Consider the following 21,511-nt stretch of genomic DNA (forward strand, 5'->3'; position numbering starts at 1 on the left):
ACTCTCATATTCTTGTTCTTCTTTATAATATTCTCTTCAACCCCACTACCCCCCTATATCTTAAACAGCGTTTCAGCTATCTTTCTTCTGTCCGGTGTGCGGAGAAACTTCTCCTTGCTCCACCATCTTCTTCATCAAAATTTTATATAAACTCTTTTACTTTTCGTGCTGTTCGGTTGTGGAATGCTTTGCCATTAGACATTAGACGTGCTGAATCCCTTCCCATTTTCAAATTTCTTTTAAAATCACATTACCTTTCGCTGCCTTAATTTTGCCTTTATTTATGCCTGTATAATATTTTATGTATGTATGTATATATGTATTTATGTATTATATTAAAGTATGTAATGGTTTTCGTCTTGTTTTATTTTAATTCTATTTTTTATTAAATGTATATCGGCACTACCCGTTCAATGTTGTTAGTCCTTAGTTTCCTGCTACTGAAAGGTTGTCTGGAAGAGGTCGCTTCTTAGCGATAAGACCGCCTGTTGTTACCTAGCTTTTAATCTGAATTTAATTTCTGTGTATTTTTAATTGTATGGTGCACAATAAAGAATATTTATTGTTATTATTATCTCCGTTTTGAAACTCTCGGGTCTTTCGAGCCCGGTCATTTATAAGGCGTGCGTGGGGATATAGATCCAACACGTAGAGTCCATTTGGAGAGATTTGATGTCATGTAGAACGCCTGCTGGAACCCATTCACAGGTACATCAATAGATACCCGTGAACCGGTTTCAGCAGGCATTGGAAGCTATTGTAGAGAATATGGACAGAGTGCTGGTCTATGGTTTAAATCTGGGTGGAAAAAAGACTGGGCTATTGCAAAGAACACGGACACCTGCCATAACATTGCTCGCACAAGTTATCGAGGCAGGCGCCTGACTCGCCGCTCATTAGGTGGGCACCTGATGCGCCATCGTAAAGACGGCCAGGCGCAACACCGGCGTGAGCGACTCAGGGGTGTCGAGAGGTGTGCTGCGCTTTCTCCGAAGTTACTCGCGGCGTTATGCCCTTTAACACTTCCAACCCTGGAGCGTACAGCTCCAACGACTCCTCTCTGGACGGCCAATTAAGGCAAGCCAGAGCCGAGAGTCCTGCGGGTCCCCTTGGGGTTCCACTCCGACCGACGAAGACACGCCGGAGACGGAGGCCCTGACCGACTCTCTAGAGCACTCGGGTCCGTGGGGTCGTTACTCCCCAACAGCTCGCCACAAGCTGCCCTGCGGGCTTATTATTATTATTATTTCATTAGTCATTACAGTACCTAAAGCCTAATCTGCCAACGGCTGAAAATCATTACAAACTTAACGGAAATGGAAACGAACCAAAAGCAAAAAAAAACTAAAATACGATTCCAAATCGAAGGTCAAATGCTAACTAAAGTAATGAAAGTTACGCCGTTTTTACAACTTAATCGAATGTATTAAGTCATTAAACGAATTGCTTCAGGCCGTAACGCCAAATTGTCCTGTGGCACGGGCACGGATTAGCACAGATAGGCAATTGGCAAAATGGCGTGTGCCCATTGTCACCGATTGTGCCATCGTTGTCACCGGATATTATGGGGAATTGGCTCGATCGTTTATTAAACGGCTATTGTGGTTTAAGTTGAAAGATTACGAGCTATTTTGATAAAGAAAGGCTTTTCACCGTTGTTGTGGTTGGGTTCTTTTTTAATACATACGTACTCCGTTGGCTCAGCGACCCAAAAGAGACTTGGCCTCCGTCACAAGACAGCGCCACTTTTCTCGGTCCTGTGTGACCTCTCACCAATTGTTGACTCGATCGCGCAGATCCGCGTCCACCATGTGGCACCACGGCACCAGCGATACCTGGGGCGTCCGATACATGATGAACTAAAAAAGATGATAAATGATGCGCAGTAAACTCTACAAATATAGGAAATATGAATATTCTCTTGCTTTTATGGCAACACAAAATTATAGGGGTTCAGAAAACACCTAGGGGGCTCGACATTAAAAGATTAAACGCAATAAATTGCGCTAAGTTTTCATTTTTCGACTCTACATTTAAAGCTTGCTGGTTTGAAAAAGACTGGCGAAAGAAGCTTTGGTCTAGATCAGCGGTCGGCAACCTGCGGCCCGCGGGCCACATGCGGCCCGTGAACCTGTCACTTGCGGCCCGCGAGCCTTTTTGGCTATTTGGTATGTAATATTGACAAACGACAATGTCTGATAAAGTCATAAATATTAACAAAGTGCGGCCCGCGTCAACTTCGTTAACTACTATGTGCCCCTTGGCTGCTAAAAGGTTGCCGACTGCTGGTCTAGATCAACCACCAACGCTCTATTTGACTGCATTCCTATGTTTGGTAAGTAGGTACATTACCCCACGCTCGCGTTCGGTACAATGTTACCAAAGCATATAGCCCAAATCAAACTAGTAAGCGCAACAACGTGCAAAAACCTTAATCATAACACTAGTCGTAGCAAAACACTTCAAAAAGCAGTATGTTCATACTAGTCTTACATTAACGTGCGCCTTTTGGTATCATGGTGTAACCGGCTTAACCAGAGATTAGTGAAAATGAAGACTGTCAAAGTTCTTGCGAAATCGGGTTGCCATAGTTATTGAAAATGGCGTCAAATAACACTTGGGCTTCAGCTTTCCACCATTTGTTTTTCTCTCTCTGTTCAAGTAGCATAATGAGATATTGAAAAGTATGGAAATAATCCTCAAATAAACATGAATAAAACTTTAGATTCTAGTCAGGACAAAAGAATATATTTTCTAACACAAGACATTGTCAACGTGATCGAACATCATAGACAACCAAGGCGGGAGGATACATACCAGCTCCTCCACCCTTAGCTGAAGAACCGGAAGACATAAATAAACATTATTAACTAAAATCAATATACTGCTCCTAAGTTATACATAAATAACAACAAACAGAAACAAACATTAAACCTTATAATTTACAACCTTCCGGGGTCTCAGAACACGATCCCCTAAGCCTTCAGCCTCAACTGCCGGTGGTGATAATTCTGTTGCTTCCACCGTCACTGTAGGTGTGGGCTCTCCGACCTCTGCCAGCGGCACTTCCCTCTCCACGAGCTGTTGCGGCAGCTCTCCTACATCTACCTGCGCTTCCCCATCCGTCGCGTCTTGCCACTCGTCCGCGGGGTCATCGTCTATCAATTGGAATGGCGTAGAAGAGACGGGTGACGAATTTGCTACCTCGCGCTCGAGGTTTACATCTGGGCTACTAACGTAACGCCTCAACTGGTCAACATGTCGTTTACAAACTAAATTATTTATATCTAATTTAACTAAATACATCCGGTTACCTATCTTCTCTAATATTTTACCCTTATGCCACACGGGTTTCCTATTAACATATGAGCGACACCATACAAAATCATCCACAGCAAATATCCTAGAACCATCACTAGTTTGTATAATTTTCTCTAAGTCATCAGATTGTTTTTTACACGGTGGATGTAACAAGTCTAACCTACAACGTAAGTCACGGCCCATCATCAACCGCGCAGGGGACGCGCCGGTCGAGCAATGTACGGTATTTCGATACTCAAACAGATATTCTTGAAGCTTTTCATTAATTTTATGTTTACACGTTTGAGTATCTAAGATAGCTTTGATCATTTTTTTACATGTTTTAACGCTACTCTCCGCTTGTCCGTTGCTGCACGGATGATAAATTGGCGAAGTAAGATACGAGATACCATTAAATTTACAGCAATCAATAAATTCTTGAGAGGCTATTTTTACGTCATTATCGGACACAATCGTTTCAGGGAGGCCGAACCTAGAACACAACTCGTTTAATTTTATAAGCAAGTGTTTGGTAGTTGTACCACTCGACATATCAATACACTCTAGCCATTTGCTATAAGCGTCAATGACTACTAAATAGGTTGATTGTGCGACCGTCATGTAGTCAATATGTATCCTAGTCCACGGTCCCGCTGGTCGCGGCCAGGGTTTAGGTACGGCGCGCGGCGGCGCAGGTCGCAGCGCCACGCACACGCGGCAAGCGCCTACTGCCTCCTCGATGTCGCGGTCGACGCCGGGCCACCATAACCGAGAACGAGCAACGCTCTTGGTTTTAACGATGCCTTGGTGAGACCGGTGGAGTTCTTTTAAAATATCATTTCTGTACTTAGCGGGTATTACTACTCGATGCCCTCTAAGTAAACAACCATCGATTAACTCCAGATCTGTTTTACATAAGAAGTAAGGTAAGATATTCTTGCATACAATTTTACGTGGCCAGCCATCATTCACATATTTAACTACGGTTTTAAGCACGGAATCTTTTGACGTCGCTTCGCGAATGTCTTTGTAAGTGACCGGCAATCCTTCTAATTGAAGTGAATGCAAGGCGGGTGAACAATGTTCTAACTCGTCTCGAGAAACCTCTTGAGGTACCTTGTCTAGCGGGGCCCTTGAAAAAAAATCAGCAACCACGTTTTCCTTACTCGATGTGTAATGAATTTTATAATTGTACGCAGAAAGGAATATTGCATACCTTACTAAACGTGAGGCTGTGGTCACCGACATGCCTCCTTTCTGGCCAAATATTGCCAATAAGGGCTTGTGGTCAGTCTTTAGAATAAACGGATCCTGTCTGCCGTACAGATATTGATGGAAGCGTTTAACACCAAAGACAATGGCAGTCGCTTCCTTTTGCAGTTGACTATAATTGCGTTCACTCTGGGAAAGGGAGCGGGAACCGAAAGCTAGCGGACGTTCACAGCCAGCGGCGTCGATTAGCGCTAACACAGCTCCAAGACCCGCAGGTCCAGCATCAACGGTCAGGACCAGTTGTGCCGTCGGGTCGAAATGTGCTAACACGCGATCGCTGCTTAGTTCTCTCTTCACCCAATCGAAAGCCTCCTGCTGTTTATCCGTCCAAACCCACGGTGCTCCGTCACGCAATAGTCCGTGAAGTGGCGCAAGTATAGTCGAAGCATTAGGAACAAAATTCCGGTAATAATTTACCATACCTAGAAATCGCTTTAACTCTGTTGTATTAGACGGCTTAGGTACTTTAGCGATTGCCTCCACCTTTTTCGGACATTTGTGTAGACCATCTTTATTAATGATATGGCCCAAATATGTAACACTGTCCTGAAAAAAGGCGCATTTGCTTTTTTCTAATCGAAACCCTGATTCCTGAAATCGTTGAAACACTTTTTCTAATCTCTCTAAATGTATAGTTTTAGTCGGACCTGTCACACAAACGTCATCAAGGAAAACTGTCACACCTTCAATTCCTGCCAAGAGGTTCTCAATAGTGCGCTGAAAAATCGCCGGAGCGCACGCCAGTCCAAACACGAGCCGCTTGTACATGAACAACCCCTTGGTCGTATTGATGGTCGTCAGTTTTTGAGACTCTTCTGATAATTTAATCTGATTGTAGGCCTGACTACAGTCTAATTTCGAGTAATGTTGACCATTGCTTAATTTAGCAAAAACCTCTTCTATCCTAGGCAAGGGGTACTTATCAACGTGAATATCTTTGTTTAACGTTACAGAATAGTCTGCACATATCCTAATACTACCATTAGATTTCGGAACCGGTACAATCGGTGTCGCGTATTCAGAGTGGTTTACTGGTTCTAATATACCAACCTCAACTAATCTTGCGAGTTCGGCCTCAACTGTGTCCTTAATGGCAAAAGGCAAAGGGCGTGCTTTACAAAATTTCGGACTCGTACCTTCTTTCAACCGTAAATTAACTTCCGATCGTGTATAACAGCCTAATTCCTTGTTAAATAATTCTTTATACTTGTTAACCAATTCTTGTATCTCCGGGTTATTTGCTGGAAATAAATCAATTTTATTTGTTTTAGACGTTATAGTCATATCAAATGTGGACATAAACTCTCGCCCAAGTAGCGGGGAACCGCCATTTTTGACAACAAAGAATCGAATATTTCGTGACCGCCCTTCAAATTTGGCTTGTGTGTGAAAATGGCCTAAAGGCGAAATTTTATGTCCGTTGTAAAAGCACATTTTAACATTTGTTTTAACAAGTTTCTTGTGTGAAAAATGTTTGAAATAGAGCTCGCTTGACATTACATTCGTGCCTGACCCAGAGTCAATTTCCATGGTAAGGTTAACATTGTCATCAAGAATAATAGGAACTAGGAATGGTTCGTTATTAACTGACCTTAAGTTAAAAAGTTGACATTCTTTACAATTACTAATTGAATCCGCTTCATCAGAACTTGAGGTTGTCCCCACATTAATATTGTTAATGGACTTAATCTTGGAACTACACATTTTCAATAGATGGCCCTTCTCCTTGCACCTTTGGCAGCGGTAGTTTTTGTACCGACATGTCTCGGCCGCGTGGCTCTTCATGCCACAGACTGCGCAACGGTCTTCTTTCTTGTGTACCTTCTCCGACGCACCAGTTCGAGTAGCGTGCGTCCACAACAAGGGTTCCTCCTTGATTACTGTAGTAGCGGTCGACGTAGCGCAAGCTGTAGTTGCGCGCGCCTGACTCGCGACCACTGTCTGTTGCGCTACTTCTAAGGCCTTGGCGAATGTAAGTTTCGCCGCATCTTGTTCACACACGCGATCTCTTACCTTTCCTGGTCTCAGTCCGAGAACGAAGCGGTCGCGGTACACCTTATCGAGAGAAGATGCAAAGTCACAGTGTACAGCCAAGCCTCGCAGCCGCGCTGCCCAATCCTCCACGCTTTCTGCCTCCGCTTGCATTGCGTTATAGAACTTACTAAGGTCCGCAAATGTTGCACGTTTCGGAGTCAGATGTTTATTTAATGCTTCTATCAACTCATCAAATGTAGAACTTTCTACCACCTTAGGATGAAGTAAATTACGGAGCAAAAGATAAGCTTCGTCGGATAGATGAGTCAATAATACGGCCCGTTTCTTGTCCTCTGAATCTATTCCATTTAACAAAATGAACTGTTTTACCTTGTTACAGAATATTTCCCATTGTTGCGTTTTGGGTTCAAATGCACTTAACGTGCCGATAGTCATCGTCGCCATGTGAAAAGTATGGAAATAATCCTCAAATAAACATGAATAAAACTTTAGATTCTAGTCAGGACAAAAGAATATATTTTCTAACACAAGACATTGTCAACGTGATCGAACATCATAGACAACCAAGGCGGGAGGATACATACCAGATATATAATAAAGCTATTAGTGACGCATGGTGCATATGAAACTATAAAAAGCGGCCAAGTGCGAGTCGGACTCGCCCATGAAGGGTTCCGTATTTAGGCAATTTATGACGTATAAAAAAAAACTACTTACTAGATCTCGTTCAAACCAATTTTCGGTGGAAGTTTACATGGTAATGTACATCATATATTTTTTTTAGTTTTATCATTCTCTTATTTTAGAAGTTAAAGGGGGGGGGACACACATTTTACCACTTTGGAAGTGTCTCTCGCGCAAACTATTCAGTTTAGAAAAAAATGATATTAGAAACCTCAATATCATTTTTGAAGACCTATCCATAGATACCCCACACGTATGGGTTTGATGAAAAAAAAATTTTTGAGTTTCAGTTCAAAGTATGGGGAACCCCAAAAATTTATTGTTTTTTTTCTATTTTTGTATGAAAATCTTAATGCGGTTCACAGAATACATCTACTTACCAAGTTTCAACAGTATAGTTCTTATAGTTTCGGAGAAAAGTGGCTGTGACATACGGACGGACAGACGGACAGACAGACAGACATGACGAATCTATAAGGGTTCCGTTTTTTGCCATTTGGCTACGGAACCCTAAAAATCACATCAAATCATTAATTTACAGTCAACAAGTCCCATAGATACAAACATACCTTACAAACTAACATACATAAAATCTTAAATACTAATAACTCATTTCTGCGACGTAGGTTTTCTATTGAGTCACCTGATCTGTTGTAGGATTCGGCAGATGCCCACCGAACCGCCTAAATACGCCTTCTTCGGCCAGAAGGTTCCAGTAGCGACCAAATGATCAAAAATCAATTTTGAATGAATAAGCAGTCCGTTTTTCATTTGTCTCTGTCATCACTCGTAACGCAACTCAATAAGGTTATGTGGAACGCAAGTGGGCGAACTCCCGCGCAGTGTGGGCTGTTCTGATACTTCTGATTCACAAAGTTACACCAGCCAGCTTAAGCCTTACTTCCGTCTCCCTATAATTGTTATTATTGTAGAGATCAAGCTATACTAGTCTTTAAACTGTTTTTGAATCAGACAGGATAGAAATGCCCTTTCGCTCCAACCCTGACTTTTGTGCTAATTTGAATATTATCTTTGCTGGTTTTCCTTGTACGTTAAGACGAGATAATTTCCATTGGGGATTTGCGATATTGCCAAAATTTTAACACTTTAGTAAAGGTCACTTAATATAATAGTTCTAGAGACAAAAATTTCAGATGTGAATAACACCCAGGAAATCTATAAGTTTTCTTTATTACACAGGCGTTATCCGCGAAAAAAAGACAATAAAGATCGAAAAATCGAAGTTATTTATCAAATTTGCCGTCTTGTTATCGGCAAATCATACAGGACTTCGTGGAACCGCCGCCATCTTGAAAAATGATCCCCATTCTGGAGAAACTCTTTCTACTTGAAATCTACCTTCTCCGGTCTTTATAAACGCGTTCAGTCTAAGAATTAAGCTATTTTAAACCTTATAGTTTGATACTTAAGATTCAAATAACTAGAAACACTATAAAACAAATACCAGCCCCATTGTTATAGCAAGACGGTTTCTCGTACGTACATCATCTTAAATATGTACACGTTTTGGAACTCTATCTCAATGGGATAACGTGAAAATGTGTACACATATTTATGACAATGGATTCTTTACACGGTCTTCTGATAATTATATAGAGTGTCTAACAAGTTGATCGCTTAATTAAGATTAGTACAGTCGCCATCAGATATATCGGAGCGGCCAAGATGTTCACAATATCTGAACACGCACTCTAACGCCTTGACAATAGAGGCGTGTTCAGATATTTGTGATCGCCTTGACCGCTCCGATATATCTGATGGCGACTGTACTTGGAGTCTGAGAAATATTCGTATCATCAAGATCTAGATTACAAATTAGCGAAGAAATGGGAGCAGAGAATTTTCATGGAGACAACAATACTTTCGGTTAGTAACAGGTACCTAATGTAGTCTTTGGTTCGCGTAAATATACCGTTGATGTACCTATATACAGTGTGTAAGTCAAATACGGGCAATAAATTAAACCAGATATAGAATTTACCCGTCTTATCATTAATTAAGATGTTTTTTTAAGTTACACTTAATTATGACCCCGTGATTAATTTTTTCCACATGTACCGAGCAGCAATGTACTGTAAACATTAAGAAACAAGATGATAATGACATTACGAGATACGAGCTTTTCATAGTAACTGCCAACAAGCGTTGACAGTTACTTTAAAAAGCTCGTAACCCGTAACGTGTGTGGTGTATTACATTGCGGGCCGAATTATTTTGTATGGTTATAATTTTCAATGCATTTCTAAGTAAAATCTATCTCAATATACTTTTTAGGTCCTATGCTAACCACCGTTTAAATATTCGCCCGTATTGGATTTACACACTGTATAAGTATACAATTAATTGTACACAAGGAATCTAATGATTAGTACATTACATACCTAGGGAGGTGAATTCGTGAATGCTCCGAATCGCAGGTGTTTGTGTCCCGAACCGAAGGCGAGGGCCATAAATATGCGATCTGGGGCTTTACCAATTACCGCCCGTGGTTTGTCTAAAGTTTTACGTCTTACCTTGGCCAGGAAGTGAGATTTTCTCCTCGCGTAGCGGGGAGGTGACGTAAAATATTTGTTGTAGCTAAAAAAACTACTTAGACTTTGAAACGGAAGTTTTGTTAGTACTTTTTTTATAATTTCCATACATTGTTTTGTGTCCAATTTACTGTGATAAATTTCTTTTTTTTTGCTTCATTCCTTAATTTATTAATTGAATAAATTTATGATAAATAATTTCTTATTTTCTATCTCAGAATTTGATATAACTTTAAATATGTGTCATCATCCCAATATTAGCTATTTTATGACCATATTCGCCTGACAATGTCACGAGCACGGATTCCCCCGCAGGAACTAAGCATCACTACAAAGCGTCCACGATTGAATTATGCCTACAGGAAGGGCCAATTATGCGTCCCGTCAACAGCCCGTGACCTTTCCAGACGCGTTGGCTATTAAAAGGCATCCTACACCACATCCTAGTATGCAGTCTTATGAGTTTGTTGACGGATGCACCTGATGCATACATAAAAATTTGACGGGATTTTTTATAGTCTGCCTACAACCAAACATCAACAAACAGGCCAATTCGAACGTACCAGTGTATAAAAACGTTCGAATTGGCCTACAGGCCATTACAATGTCAGTACATTAGAATGATATTTGAATCATATTATTTAGTTATCTTGCGTCTCTCTCACGCCAATACATGTACAGACAAGTACGAGTTATTTAGGTACAGTCACCTGCAATACTATCTTTTGCAAAAAATATGTGGCACGCTCTCATGGCGCTGCAAATAAAATTATCGAAGATATTTTTGCGTCTTTCGTTGTGCAAAGTATTATTGCCGGTGATTGCACAAGTAACCAAGAGGGCCTAGCCAAGATGCCAATCGTTTGCGCCGTAGCGAACGAAACGGTAATCTCTCTCTATCACTCTTCCTTACTATTGCAACAGAGAGACATTAGCTTATCGTTCGCTACGGCGCAAACGATTGGCATCATGGCTAGGCACCGGTCTGATAACTGAAAATACCGACCGTAAAAGACGAAATTACCTTCATTTGAAATTGTAGATTTATATATTTAAAGCCACTTCAGACTGAGCCAAAAATACTCCCATACATCAAATGCACTTTACCCATTCATGTATGCGATGTGTCTTGCATGCTTCAGTGGCGGACCACACATGCACTTACTCGCACGTACGGCTTGGCAACTAAACGACATAAGTGCATATGCATATGCGCGCAGAGGCGGTGTAGTAGGCTAAAGGTTCCGCCACAAAGGCGCGTTTTCTGGGCGGGGCGTGAGCGGGTCTTGAGCGTTTTATATGTTAAAGCGGCGCGCCCCGCTCACGCCCTGTGTGACGAAGCCTTTAGTACAGGAGAGCGGCGCAACATATGTCGCGCGTAATACCCTATCTTTCTTTTTCTAACTGTATTAATTAGAGACGCAAGAAGCGCTGGTGGCTTAGCGGTAAGAGCGTGCGACTTGCAATCCGAAGGTCGCGGGTTCGAACCCTGGCTCGTACCAATGAGTTTTTCGGAACTTATGTACGAAATATCATTTGATATTTACCAGTCGCTTTTCGGTGAAGGAAAACATCGTGAGGAAACCTGACTAATCCCAATACGGGCCTAGTTTACCCTCTGGGTTTGAAGGTCAGATGGCAGTCGCTTTCGTAAAAACTAGTGCCCACGCCACTTACTGGGATTAGTTGCGAAGCGGACCCCAGGCTCCCATGAGCCGTGGCAAAATGCCGGGACAACGCGAGGAAGATGATGATGATTAATTAGAGACACTTTACGTTTTCATAGTGGTATTTTCCCCGTTTTTGGACAATCCTTATTATTATAATTATTGAAATATCGAGCCGACACTTAAAATTATCTAAAGTCACCAGGAATAAGTTCACGCTCGTATGAGTTGCATGAATGGATGGATTGGATATCCATTTTCCTCTTAAGACTTTCCAGTTGTAAATACAACACGAATCAGTCATAGCAACGCTTCCACGTTCCTTATATAGAACTTCCGCTTTTGCCCATAGCCGCGGTAATAGGTAGTATTACTGCAATGTTTTGCCGCCAGAGTGCAGCACTAGCGCCTTTAGTAAACCATAGATTAACTTATACATATTGTACATTAAACTGTTTTATGACAAGTTTTCACAGACAATCAAATGTGACATTGATACATCAAGGCGGTTTGTTTACAAAGGGCCTACCGGGAAACGCGAAATCGAAACTCAGCTATCTGCCTCTTTATCGCTCGAATATGCAAGGGTGGTAGAGAGGTTAGATAACAAAATTTCGACTCTCTCGTTTGCGGTAGACCCTTAGATTGTGACTTATTGTGGGAGTGGCGTCCCCTACGCAGAGTTTCGCGTAATATTCCCTATTGTGAATGTCGGCGATTCTTATTGATTTGTCAAGTGTACGCCGTTTTGATGGGACTCAGTTGGTGTATTCCCATCTGTCCCCGCCGGGGATATTTTGTTAGCAGACGGCTGTACAACACAAATTTAACATTCCATTGTTTCACAGAAATTATAAAAAAAATATATCTAAATGCTATGAATTGCAAAACCGATAACCGCTGGCGTAAAAGTACTCTCGATGTAGATAAATGTCACACTTCAATATAATTTATAATTATAAAAAATGATAAGAATTTAATTTGATTTCCTCGTATCTAGTTTTGTACAACAATGTTATCCCTAACCTGAAATGAAGTAAGTACTTAGGTTAAATGCACTGTACCTATTAGGTAATCAACTTCAAACTAAATTTTGTGTAACTTCAAGTATAAAATAAAAAAACCAAGCGAAGACTGTAAGGCTACGCTGAGATATTTTTCTAACAACATCAGCTAAACCACCATAGGTATTCCCACAGTTACCATACTTGTTACGAATTTCTAGGTCCTACTTATATTGGTCCGACGTAATGCCTCGGTAAATGGAAATCACAGGGCTGACGTCGCGTGCGGTGCACATTGCAGCCATTACCTCGGCTAACAATGGAAACTGTGTCAGATTCGAAGAGAGTAGTTGCGTGCCTATATGCACTACCTAGGTGTATAAATAGTCTAAACTTAGCTTACAGTCAATGGAGCCAAGTTAATGCTGTCCGACTTTTGGAACAGCTAAGCTACACGATTAGCTGCATAAGTACAACGCCAACCATGTCACTAAAGGTTTCCGAGTGCATTGTAGTAAATAATGGAATTAGTATGTTTTAGTGACGATGCAACTGACAGGGATGATTGGCTAGGCTAGCATATTTATAAAAATATTATATATCCCAGATCCCGGCTTCTCTATCATCTCTCTCTAAGGACATTTGAACATCCAGTCGAATAGGTTAATAAGAATATATCTCTCCGTACAAAACACCAACTAGGGGTCTCCCCAGATATATCGACGCGCATTCGGTAAAAGCCGATAGGAAAAAGCTTTATGTCCGCGCAATAAGAGCGAAAAAGTCGTCGTTCGGGTCGGCTCGCATCGGCCGGCGCCTGCCGACGCGTCGACGGCTTTTTCGCTCTTATTGCGCGGACATAAAGCTTTTTCCTATCGGCTTTTGCCGAATGCGCGTCGATATATCTGGGGAGACCCTAACTCCACCTCTCGTTTCAGGATACGGCCGCAAACGCCAGGAGAGGTCGTCGAAGGCTGCGCGATATGCGCGCGCGCGGGCGGCGCGGCCGGCGAGGGCGGTGTAGCCCTCGGCGCCGAACGGGGCTTCACCTTCGACTTCGCTTTCGAACCTAGCGTCGACCAGCAAGAGGTTTACGAAACATGTGTGCGAAAGCTGGTGGAGGCGGCTCTCGATGGCTACAACGCCACTGTTCTGGCTTATGGACAGGTTAGTACTCAAATACCAAGAGAAGTAGATTAGAGGTCGTCGAAGGCTGCGCGATATGCGCTCGAGATTGCAGAGTTCAACTGTTACTTAGCAAGGGAATTTATCGGAAGAGTAACCTACTTACCCCCATTGCATGTTTCAAAGCTGTAGGAACAAAGGAATTATGCAAGTGCACACTCCTTGACAAGAGAATTCTTGTCAAACTGTCTTGGCCAAGTCTTCTGTATTTGGAACCAATACATAAACGTTAGCAAAGTTTGCAGCATTTACCTATCGGTAGTTTAAAAGATCTGAAACGCGCAAATGTTGTGTTTATTTTATATACAGTCTCTTTATGTAACCGCTAATTAATTGTTTTTTCTGTACTTGCCGTGTCAGTGCACTCACTCTAATTGCGGCGTCTGTCAAAACGGCTTAATCGGACGAGCGTGATAAAACAATGAAGAATTATAACAACGTTTCCGTGATGATTTGCGGCAAAAACGCTAATTGTGAAGTAATACCGTACTATAACTGAATCGACATGCGGGCAGTGGACGGAATCTTTTATCAATCAATTAGTACATTCCATAGGCTTTTAAAGACGGACCAAGCTAACTCTGCATGGCATTTTCAATGATACAGTGTGGTAATGTCATCATTCATGTAAAATTTCTATGTTTAAAATAACATTGTTCTGTTATAATCGGTGAAAAGTTAGCTTAGGCTTAGACGGACTTTACATTAGGAATTTAAAAAACAACGAATACAATAGGTACCCATTTGCATCTAATAACGACATCAAATCAATTTGAATGATGTTAAATAGTAAATAGGCATCTTTGTAAAAATATAACCTGTTGGTGATGTCTAAAACATGCATAGCATAGCAGTGGAAAGGAGTCAACAACTTTAATAGTGTAGCCACTCCAGTCAATATGGGAGCGGCGCGGAGACCACCAGTCTAGCAGGTGTTACAACTGGCTCGAGGCGAACATTTGCCCATTTGATGGATTTTAGCTCGCTTATCGAATATCCTGCCTGTTATTACACTTATATGCACTCCAGGCAGATACAAATTGCTTGAAGTGATTAAAGGTGATGTTCATAAAAGCCATCCAGGCCGTATTTAACTTTGCATTACAAAAGTTAACTGTGGTGTGGATGCACCTCAACTACCTAAAGTGTCGTGGACGTGAGCTGCTTCGTTTGTGGATTGAGGTATATGGACAGTTGCCACCCGGATCTTATGGCTCCTCTACACGATGGGCCAACGCCGGCCACTCCAAGGGACGCATTTATGCGTTAGAGGGAGCAAGTGATATTGCTATCTCATTCTACCGCATGGCTGCGTCCCTTGGAGTGGCCGGCGTTGGCCCATCATGTAGAGGAGCCATTAAACAAGTAGACAAAAAAAGTTGATTTCCTCTTGATTTTTCTATCTGTTACACCATAGGAGCGGCAGCAGATGTTCATAGATATTTAAAAAACACTTTAAAAAAATTCTTCTTGAAAAACAAACCGCTGGGATTCCATTCGGCTATTTGGTTGCAGATTTTAGGATATAACATGGTGGGGCTGGTGTCACACAACTAGGAGGCTTACACACAGTACACACGGGTCAATTTTTACCAATTTTTTACCTATTATCTAAGTATTTTATCAAAAATTATCACACGACATGCACAAATACTCACACTTACACTGTACGATTGTTTCCGACGTACGTAAATACTTCTTCGTAAATATATTCTTTGTTGTGACCTGGGTCCCGGCAGAAAATCAGTGCTTTGCTCGAAAGAGCGAAGCGTATCACTGAGCCGTGACCCTTTTGTCCTGCTGCAACGCACACAGTTTGTACCTACCTACCTACTTTTATTAAATTTTACTTTTGTACCTACTCATTTCTATGTTATTTTCTTTGTTAGTGTAATAATAATTATTTTTTTTCCTTTTCTTTTGTTATGATGATTGTGTGTAAATTTATATTGTGTGTCATTGCAGCTGTCAAATAAATGATTTATCTATCTATCTATCTATCTATTTAAGACGCATCTGGTTATGTACTTGCATGTTTCTGTAATCTATTTTTTAAGCTTCGTATGGCTTCGTCCACTAGTTTTCAACATTCACGGCATTACAAAGTGAAAGAAAAACAAACCTATCCTTACTGTTCTAAGGAAAGGTATACAAAGAGAGCTTTTAGCAAACATTTTCGCAAGTCGCATGCATAGTTCTAAGTGTTCTAACCAACGCCTGTACTTGATTCCAAAAAGATGTAACGTCACAGAAGTGTCAACAGTGCTCCGCCCTTGTGTACACTAGTAAGGGTTCTTGACCCGTTGCATAATGAAGCCAACTGCAAGTATTGTTCAGGGATGGTATTCTGTACACCAACCGCCGTCTCTAAACCAGTATTATAATACCTAGAACCATAAAAGTTTTGAGGGAACATAGTTCAGACTTGAAATGGTTTTTCTGTTGTTGATTTTGTTTGGAGAATAGCAGGTGTAATTTTAACATTCGGGTCAACCTTCCGTTCACAATTTGGAGACTTCTAAAACATTGCAAAAACACTAGTTTCTTGTGTTGGTGATTGCACTGATAAGTTTGATTCGAAGAACAATACGTACTCGTGAAGTGAGTTGGAATTGGAATAGCTGTGAATTAAGCTGCGAGGTTTTTGGTTCTATTCATGGAGCAATTCCGACATTAATAATGGTTATTGAGTTTAGTAAAACATGGTTGAAAGTAGGTTTTAGGGTTCAAAATGCGAAGTTAGCTGCTACGCATTTTTCAAAGGAATAGGTACAATACAACGTCGTGTAATGACTAATTTCATGAGAATCAGCACAAGACTTGAATCGAACAAAGTGAGGAGTTTCATTATAAACGTCAGATATCTAAAATTTGTGATGGGGTCGATTTTTTTAATATCAGATTGAGATCAAATTGGGTGGATAGACAGAGGTCCATGTTTTAAGACAGAATAAGATCAATTTCACCATATGTCGTGAATAATCTTTCCCTGCGTTACGAAAAAGAATGGTATGTTCGAAACTCACAGAAAAATTTCATTTATTTTTATTTTGGCAAATTGTGATTCAGTATCAATTTCGCCCAGAATGAGGAGCTTTTTAAACTTACCAAAATCAAAAATGTGACGAAAAAACCGGCCAAGTGCGAGTCGGACTCGCGCACGGAGGGTTCCGCACCATCAACAGAAAATAGAGCAAAATAAGCAAAAAAACGGTCACCCATCCAAGTACTGACCCCGCCCGACGTTGCTTAACTTCGGTCAAAAATCACGTTTGTTGTATGGGAGCCCCACTTAAATCTTTATTTTATTCAGTTTTTAGTGTTTGTTGTTATAGCGGCAACAGAAATACATCATCTGTGAAAATTTCAACTGTCTAGCTACCACGGTTCGTGAGATACAGCCTGGTGACAGACGGACGGACGGACAGACGGACAGCGGAGTCTTAGTAATAGGGTCCCGTTTTTACCCTTTGGGTACGGAACCCTAAAATCTAACCATTTCCATACCTACGTCTTTTTAAAACTAAAATATCAGATGTGCCGAAAGACACCGACTCATTTGCCAAATTAAACGTAAGGTCACTGGCCATCTAACATCATATTTAAAAGAAGAATGCTACATAACCTTACACTACTGTACATATTACACTGATTATTCGTAATCCTTATTGCAACCGCATAAGGTATACCAATACTCAATTAAACGTGCCGCTGTTACGTATACAAACGACCATTCGCTTCCAAGCTATCCGATAACCGGCTTAAACACTTAAAGGAAAATAGGATTAACAGTGTATGAATTAGGTACAATCATACTTGAGACTAATGTCGCTTGTGGTTATTGGAAGTAGAGGGTTTACCGCGAACACCGAAGTTCGCAAAATTGCGGGCATCTTTCTCACTCACTCTAATTACGCCTTAATTGGAGTTGAAGAGAGATGCCCGCAATTTGCGAACTTCGTTGTTCGCGGTAGGCCCTCAGATCCGAGACCGCCTGGCTACTCTGAGGTCTTATCGTGACCCACATTGACATGTTACTGGTTTTAAATGTCGTGATACTTAAATTTTTATGTTTTGCCTTTTACGTGAATGGGATGGGAGAACGTATACGTATAGTACTTCATTCAAAAGTAATAATACTAAGCTGTGTTTTCAAGTGTAATTGTCAAATAAAACCAGGAGATTAGCTAGAAAGTAGATTAGCCAAGCAAGCTGTCCTTTTATTGTTTGGAATAAGTATTAGGTTTAAAAATTATAACTTTCATGTATCTTTTAATTTCTAATCGTGATATTATTAAATACTTAAAATACCTCCTCAAAGGCGCGACTCTGAGATAGCAGCTCACCACTCTACCAACTGAGCTACCAAGACTTACTCGTCTGCGGCGAACCATAGGTTTAGCCGAATCCTTTTAAACAATACAATTCTAAGGATCTGTAGTGTCGTATGATCACAGATGGCAATGTCATGCGCAGATCATATAAAGTTACGACAACAATCCTGCCACCGTGAAGGGCAGAACCGGGGCCGTGACTGAGTTAAGGTTAGCGCACACTTATGTACTATGGGTTAGACATCGTGTCAGCTCTAGTTGTTCAGTCTTCTAGGTATTATGTAACCTAATACAACAACGCGCATTTAGTGAGTTGATGATATCAGCTCCAGTGAAGCTCCAGTGGGTGTACAATGAAGTGAAAAATATGAGTGAAGACCACTTACTCGAAAATATGTCCCACAGTTCTTAATTCGCTGACATAAGAGCTATGTGACATCTTTTTGAGTATGATTTGTGCACCCATATTTTTAAACTTTCGATTAGAGTTGAACAGTCTGTCTGGTCGGTCTGGCTGTCCGTCGTGAACTGATCTTATTTTGTCGTGACGTTGTCATGTCTAATTTTTAATTTAAATGTCCGTAGTCCCAAATATGTATGTCAGTCAGCCAGTCCGTCAGTTGGTCTATGTCAGGTCGCCACGGAGGTTGGAAGCCACGACAAGAGTTGAGGCGCCTGTTGCATGGAAGCTTGAAAAGTGTAATACAAGCGCAAGTTTCTTTCTAACACTAGAAGTTAAAGGGGAATCGGGCGCCTGGTCGACGATTGATTGCACGCCGACTAAACCGAATACCTCGTTTACAGCAATATGAAGCTGCTAACCGGTGCAGTTGTAGTGTCCTATAAGTGTTCGTTAACCTTTAATTGTAACCGGTAATTAGTGCATCTGTTGCCTTTGAGAAAATACCTTATTTAGAGATATAGATAACCTTGTAAGGACAGCCTAGAAAGGAGTTATATTAAAAACTTTACGTTTTTATTAATTAAACTTAAAATTTTATTAATTAAACGTGCTGGAAATCAGTTTTGAAGAACAAGTAAAGAACCCAATGGGACAAAAAGAAGGGTGTGTGTATGTGTTATATGTTGGACGCCAATGTCTGTCTGTCTGTCTGTGGCATCTTAGTCGTAGCTGTTCGACAGATGGACCGACTTCCATGCGATTTTTTTAACGTGAAAGCAAGTTTTGTTGCGGTAGTTCTTCATGTTTGATATGGATTGGCGTGAAATGGATTTTGTGGCCTAAATAACGTAGGGGGTTTAGGGGGTAATTTATAGTTATAAATAAATAAATAAATATTATAGGATATTAATTACACAGATTGACTAAGTCCCACCGTAAGCTCGAGAAGGATTGTGTTGCGAGTACTCAGACAACGAATCTATATAATAAACAAATACATAAATACATAGAAAACATCCAAGACTCAGGAACAAATATCTGTGCTCATCACACAAATAAATGCCCTTACCGGGATTCGAACCCAGGACTATCGGGTTCACAGGCAGTGTCACTACCCACTAGACCAGGCTAGTCGTCAGGCAGTTATAGTACGACGCCTTCAACCAAATTCCAAGGAAGTATTTGTGACTTTCGTACAAAAGTATGGTAAAAGTGTATGGCTGTATTAAAGACCTAATTTTGCAGTAAACCCGGCCTTCAATAACATTAATCCACCAAACTTGGATCAACTGACGGTAATGTCAAAGTTAGAAAGTATCGCGTGTCGAAAGCTATTTAGTCGTACAAATTACATAATTGCACACTATAAGTTTCAATAAAAGTGTTTGTTGCGGTTGATTACAATCGTAATTATCGATTATACTAATCTTTAACGGCTAAAGAAATGACAGGCACAATGCAGTAAAACACTTTGGAGAAAGAGTTGCAAATAACAGTCGATGACAGGTTATTGTCTACCTGTAGTCTGTAGTTTTACTTATGTTTATACCATGTCGGTGGCAAACAAGCATACGGCCCGCCTGATGGTAAGCGGATAACGCATCAGCCTATGGACGCCTGCAACTTCCTGATAACGGCCGGTATTTCGCTAATCTTTCCTAAAACAGCTACCATAGACAGTCAGTATCTAATACCTTGACTGCAGGGCGAGTATATTATGTTACTCATGTCACAAGATACATACTATTAAAACACGAGAAAATAGGCTTGACTCTTGAGAATCTATGTTGACCGTATTGTTTAGAATTGCACGATTCAATTGAATATTGGCAAGATGAAAGTGTACGATAAAACTCGAACGACGGTACTGTGTGCATTTTGAAAGGCGCCATTTGCGATTTAAACGAGCTTTATTAGGACTTGTAAATTGATGTTTTACAGTAGTATAAGATGCTAGGTAATTTATGCATAATATTTACCACTGACTTCTGACCGCGACTTCGTCTCTGTAGAATTATGACGATGACTGTTAAAATACTACCCTGTGTCCTTCCAGGACCTCAAAGTTAATTTTGTATATCCGTTCACCGGTTTAAGGGTGAAAAGGTATTGTTACCTTTTCATCCTTTAACCGGTGAACGGATACATACAGAGTTACTTTCGCGTTTTTATATGTTTGTAGGGATATTAGTAGGAATTTTAAGAGCGCATAATAGTGTAATTTTTCAAAAGCCAATAGGGAATTTCCGACTGTGATATAAATGGGATAATAAAACAGAAAATATATCTAAAAAAATAGCAGATTTCAGAAATTGTGCGGCTATGATATCCTTATAAATAATCTTGCTTGAAGTCACGACATTAGCTATTATAAAAACCTAAAGAGGACTTTGAAATAATAATATGTTACCTGTCAAATCTTAATATATATCTATAAAGTAGCCATATTATTGATATCAGCTTGCGAAAATAGAAACCTTATTGGTTTTAAATATTAGACAGTAATAAATAATTCCATCCTTGTAGTAATAATACTTGTACAACATCCGTTAAAGAGTGACGGTTACTGGTAGACGCATTCGAATTTCGAAAATCCAACTAGATTTGATATTTATTTGATACTAGTTCCTGCCCGCTACTTCGTTGATCATGATGATTGATAAAAACTACCCTATGTCCTTCTCCAAGCCTCAAACTACATATCTCCATACAAAATTTCATGTAAATCAGTTCAGCGGTCTAAAGGGGCCCACTGATTACTCGTAACAGTCCGCCGGACGATATCGGCCCGTCAGTTAAACGCAAAAGGTGACAGTTCCGAACAACTGACAGGCCGATACCGTCCGGCGGACTGCTGGTACCTAATCATTTGGGCCCTTCAGCGCCTTTACGGCTCGGCCACGACATTACGCGAATGGCGACGGCGGCAGCGACAACCATAGGTGGGAAGTGGGAACGAAAGGTCCGATCGCTGTGTCTCACTCCATTCTATGGTTATCGCTGCCGTTGTCGCAAGTCGCTCAATGTCGTGGCCAAGCCGTTATAGGTACGAGCGAGTTGCACTGTGCGTGATGTCTAAAAGTTGAGACTTTCAAAGTTCGAATCCGGCCCTCGG

General features: G+C 40.9%; 2 protein-coding genes across 2 annotated transcripts in view; one reads left to right on the forward strand and one right to left on the reverse strand.

Annotated features, from left to right (window-relative positions):
* Positions 1–21,511, forward strand: part of LOC134663101 (kinesin-like protein KIF21A) — a 99,843-nt gene that overhangs the window by 14,666 nt on the left and 63,666 nt on the right. Inside the window, exon 3 of the mRNA XM_063519434.1 lies at positions 13,413–13,641. Within this exon, the coding sequence (XP_063375504.1) occupies positions 13,413–13,641 (229 nt within the window). The remainder of the gene's footprint in view (positions 1–13,412; positions 13,642–21,511) is intronic.
* Positions 9,452–21,511, reverse strand: part of LOC134663071 (beta-arrestin-1) — a 191,026-nt gene continuing 178,966 nt past the window's right edge. Inside the window, exon 13 of the mRNA XM_063519390.1 lies at positions 9,452–9,463. The gene's annotated coding sequence lies outside the window, so the exon portion shown is untranslated. The remainder of the gene's footprint in view (positions 9,464–21,511) is intronic.

This window comes from Cydia amplana, chromosome 4 (assembly GCF_948474715.1).
Source record: "Cydia amplana chromosome 4, ilCydAmpl1.1, whole genome shotgun sequence".
In the NCBI taxonomy this organism is placed as follows: domain Eukaryota; kingdom Metazoa; phylum Arthropoda; class Insecta; order Lepidoptera; family Tortricidae; genus Cydia; species Cydia amplana.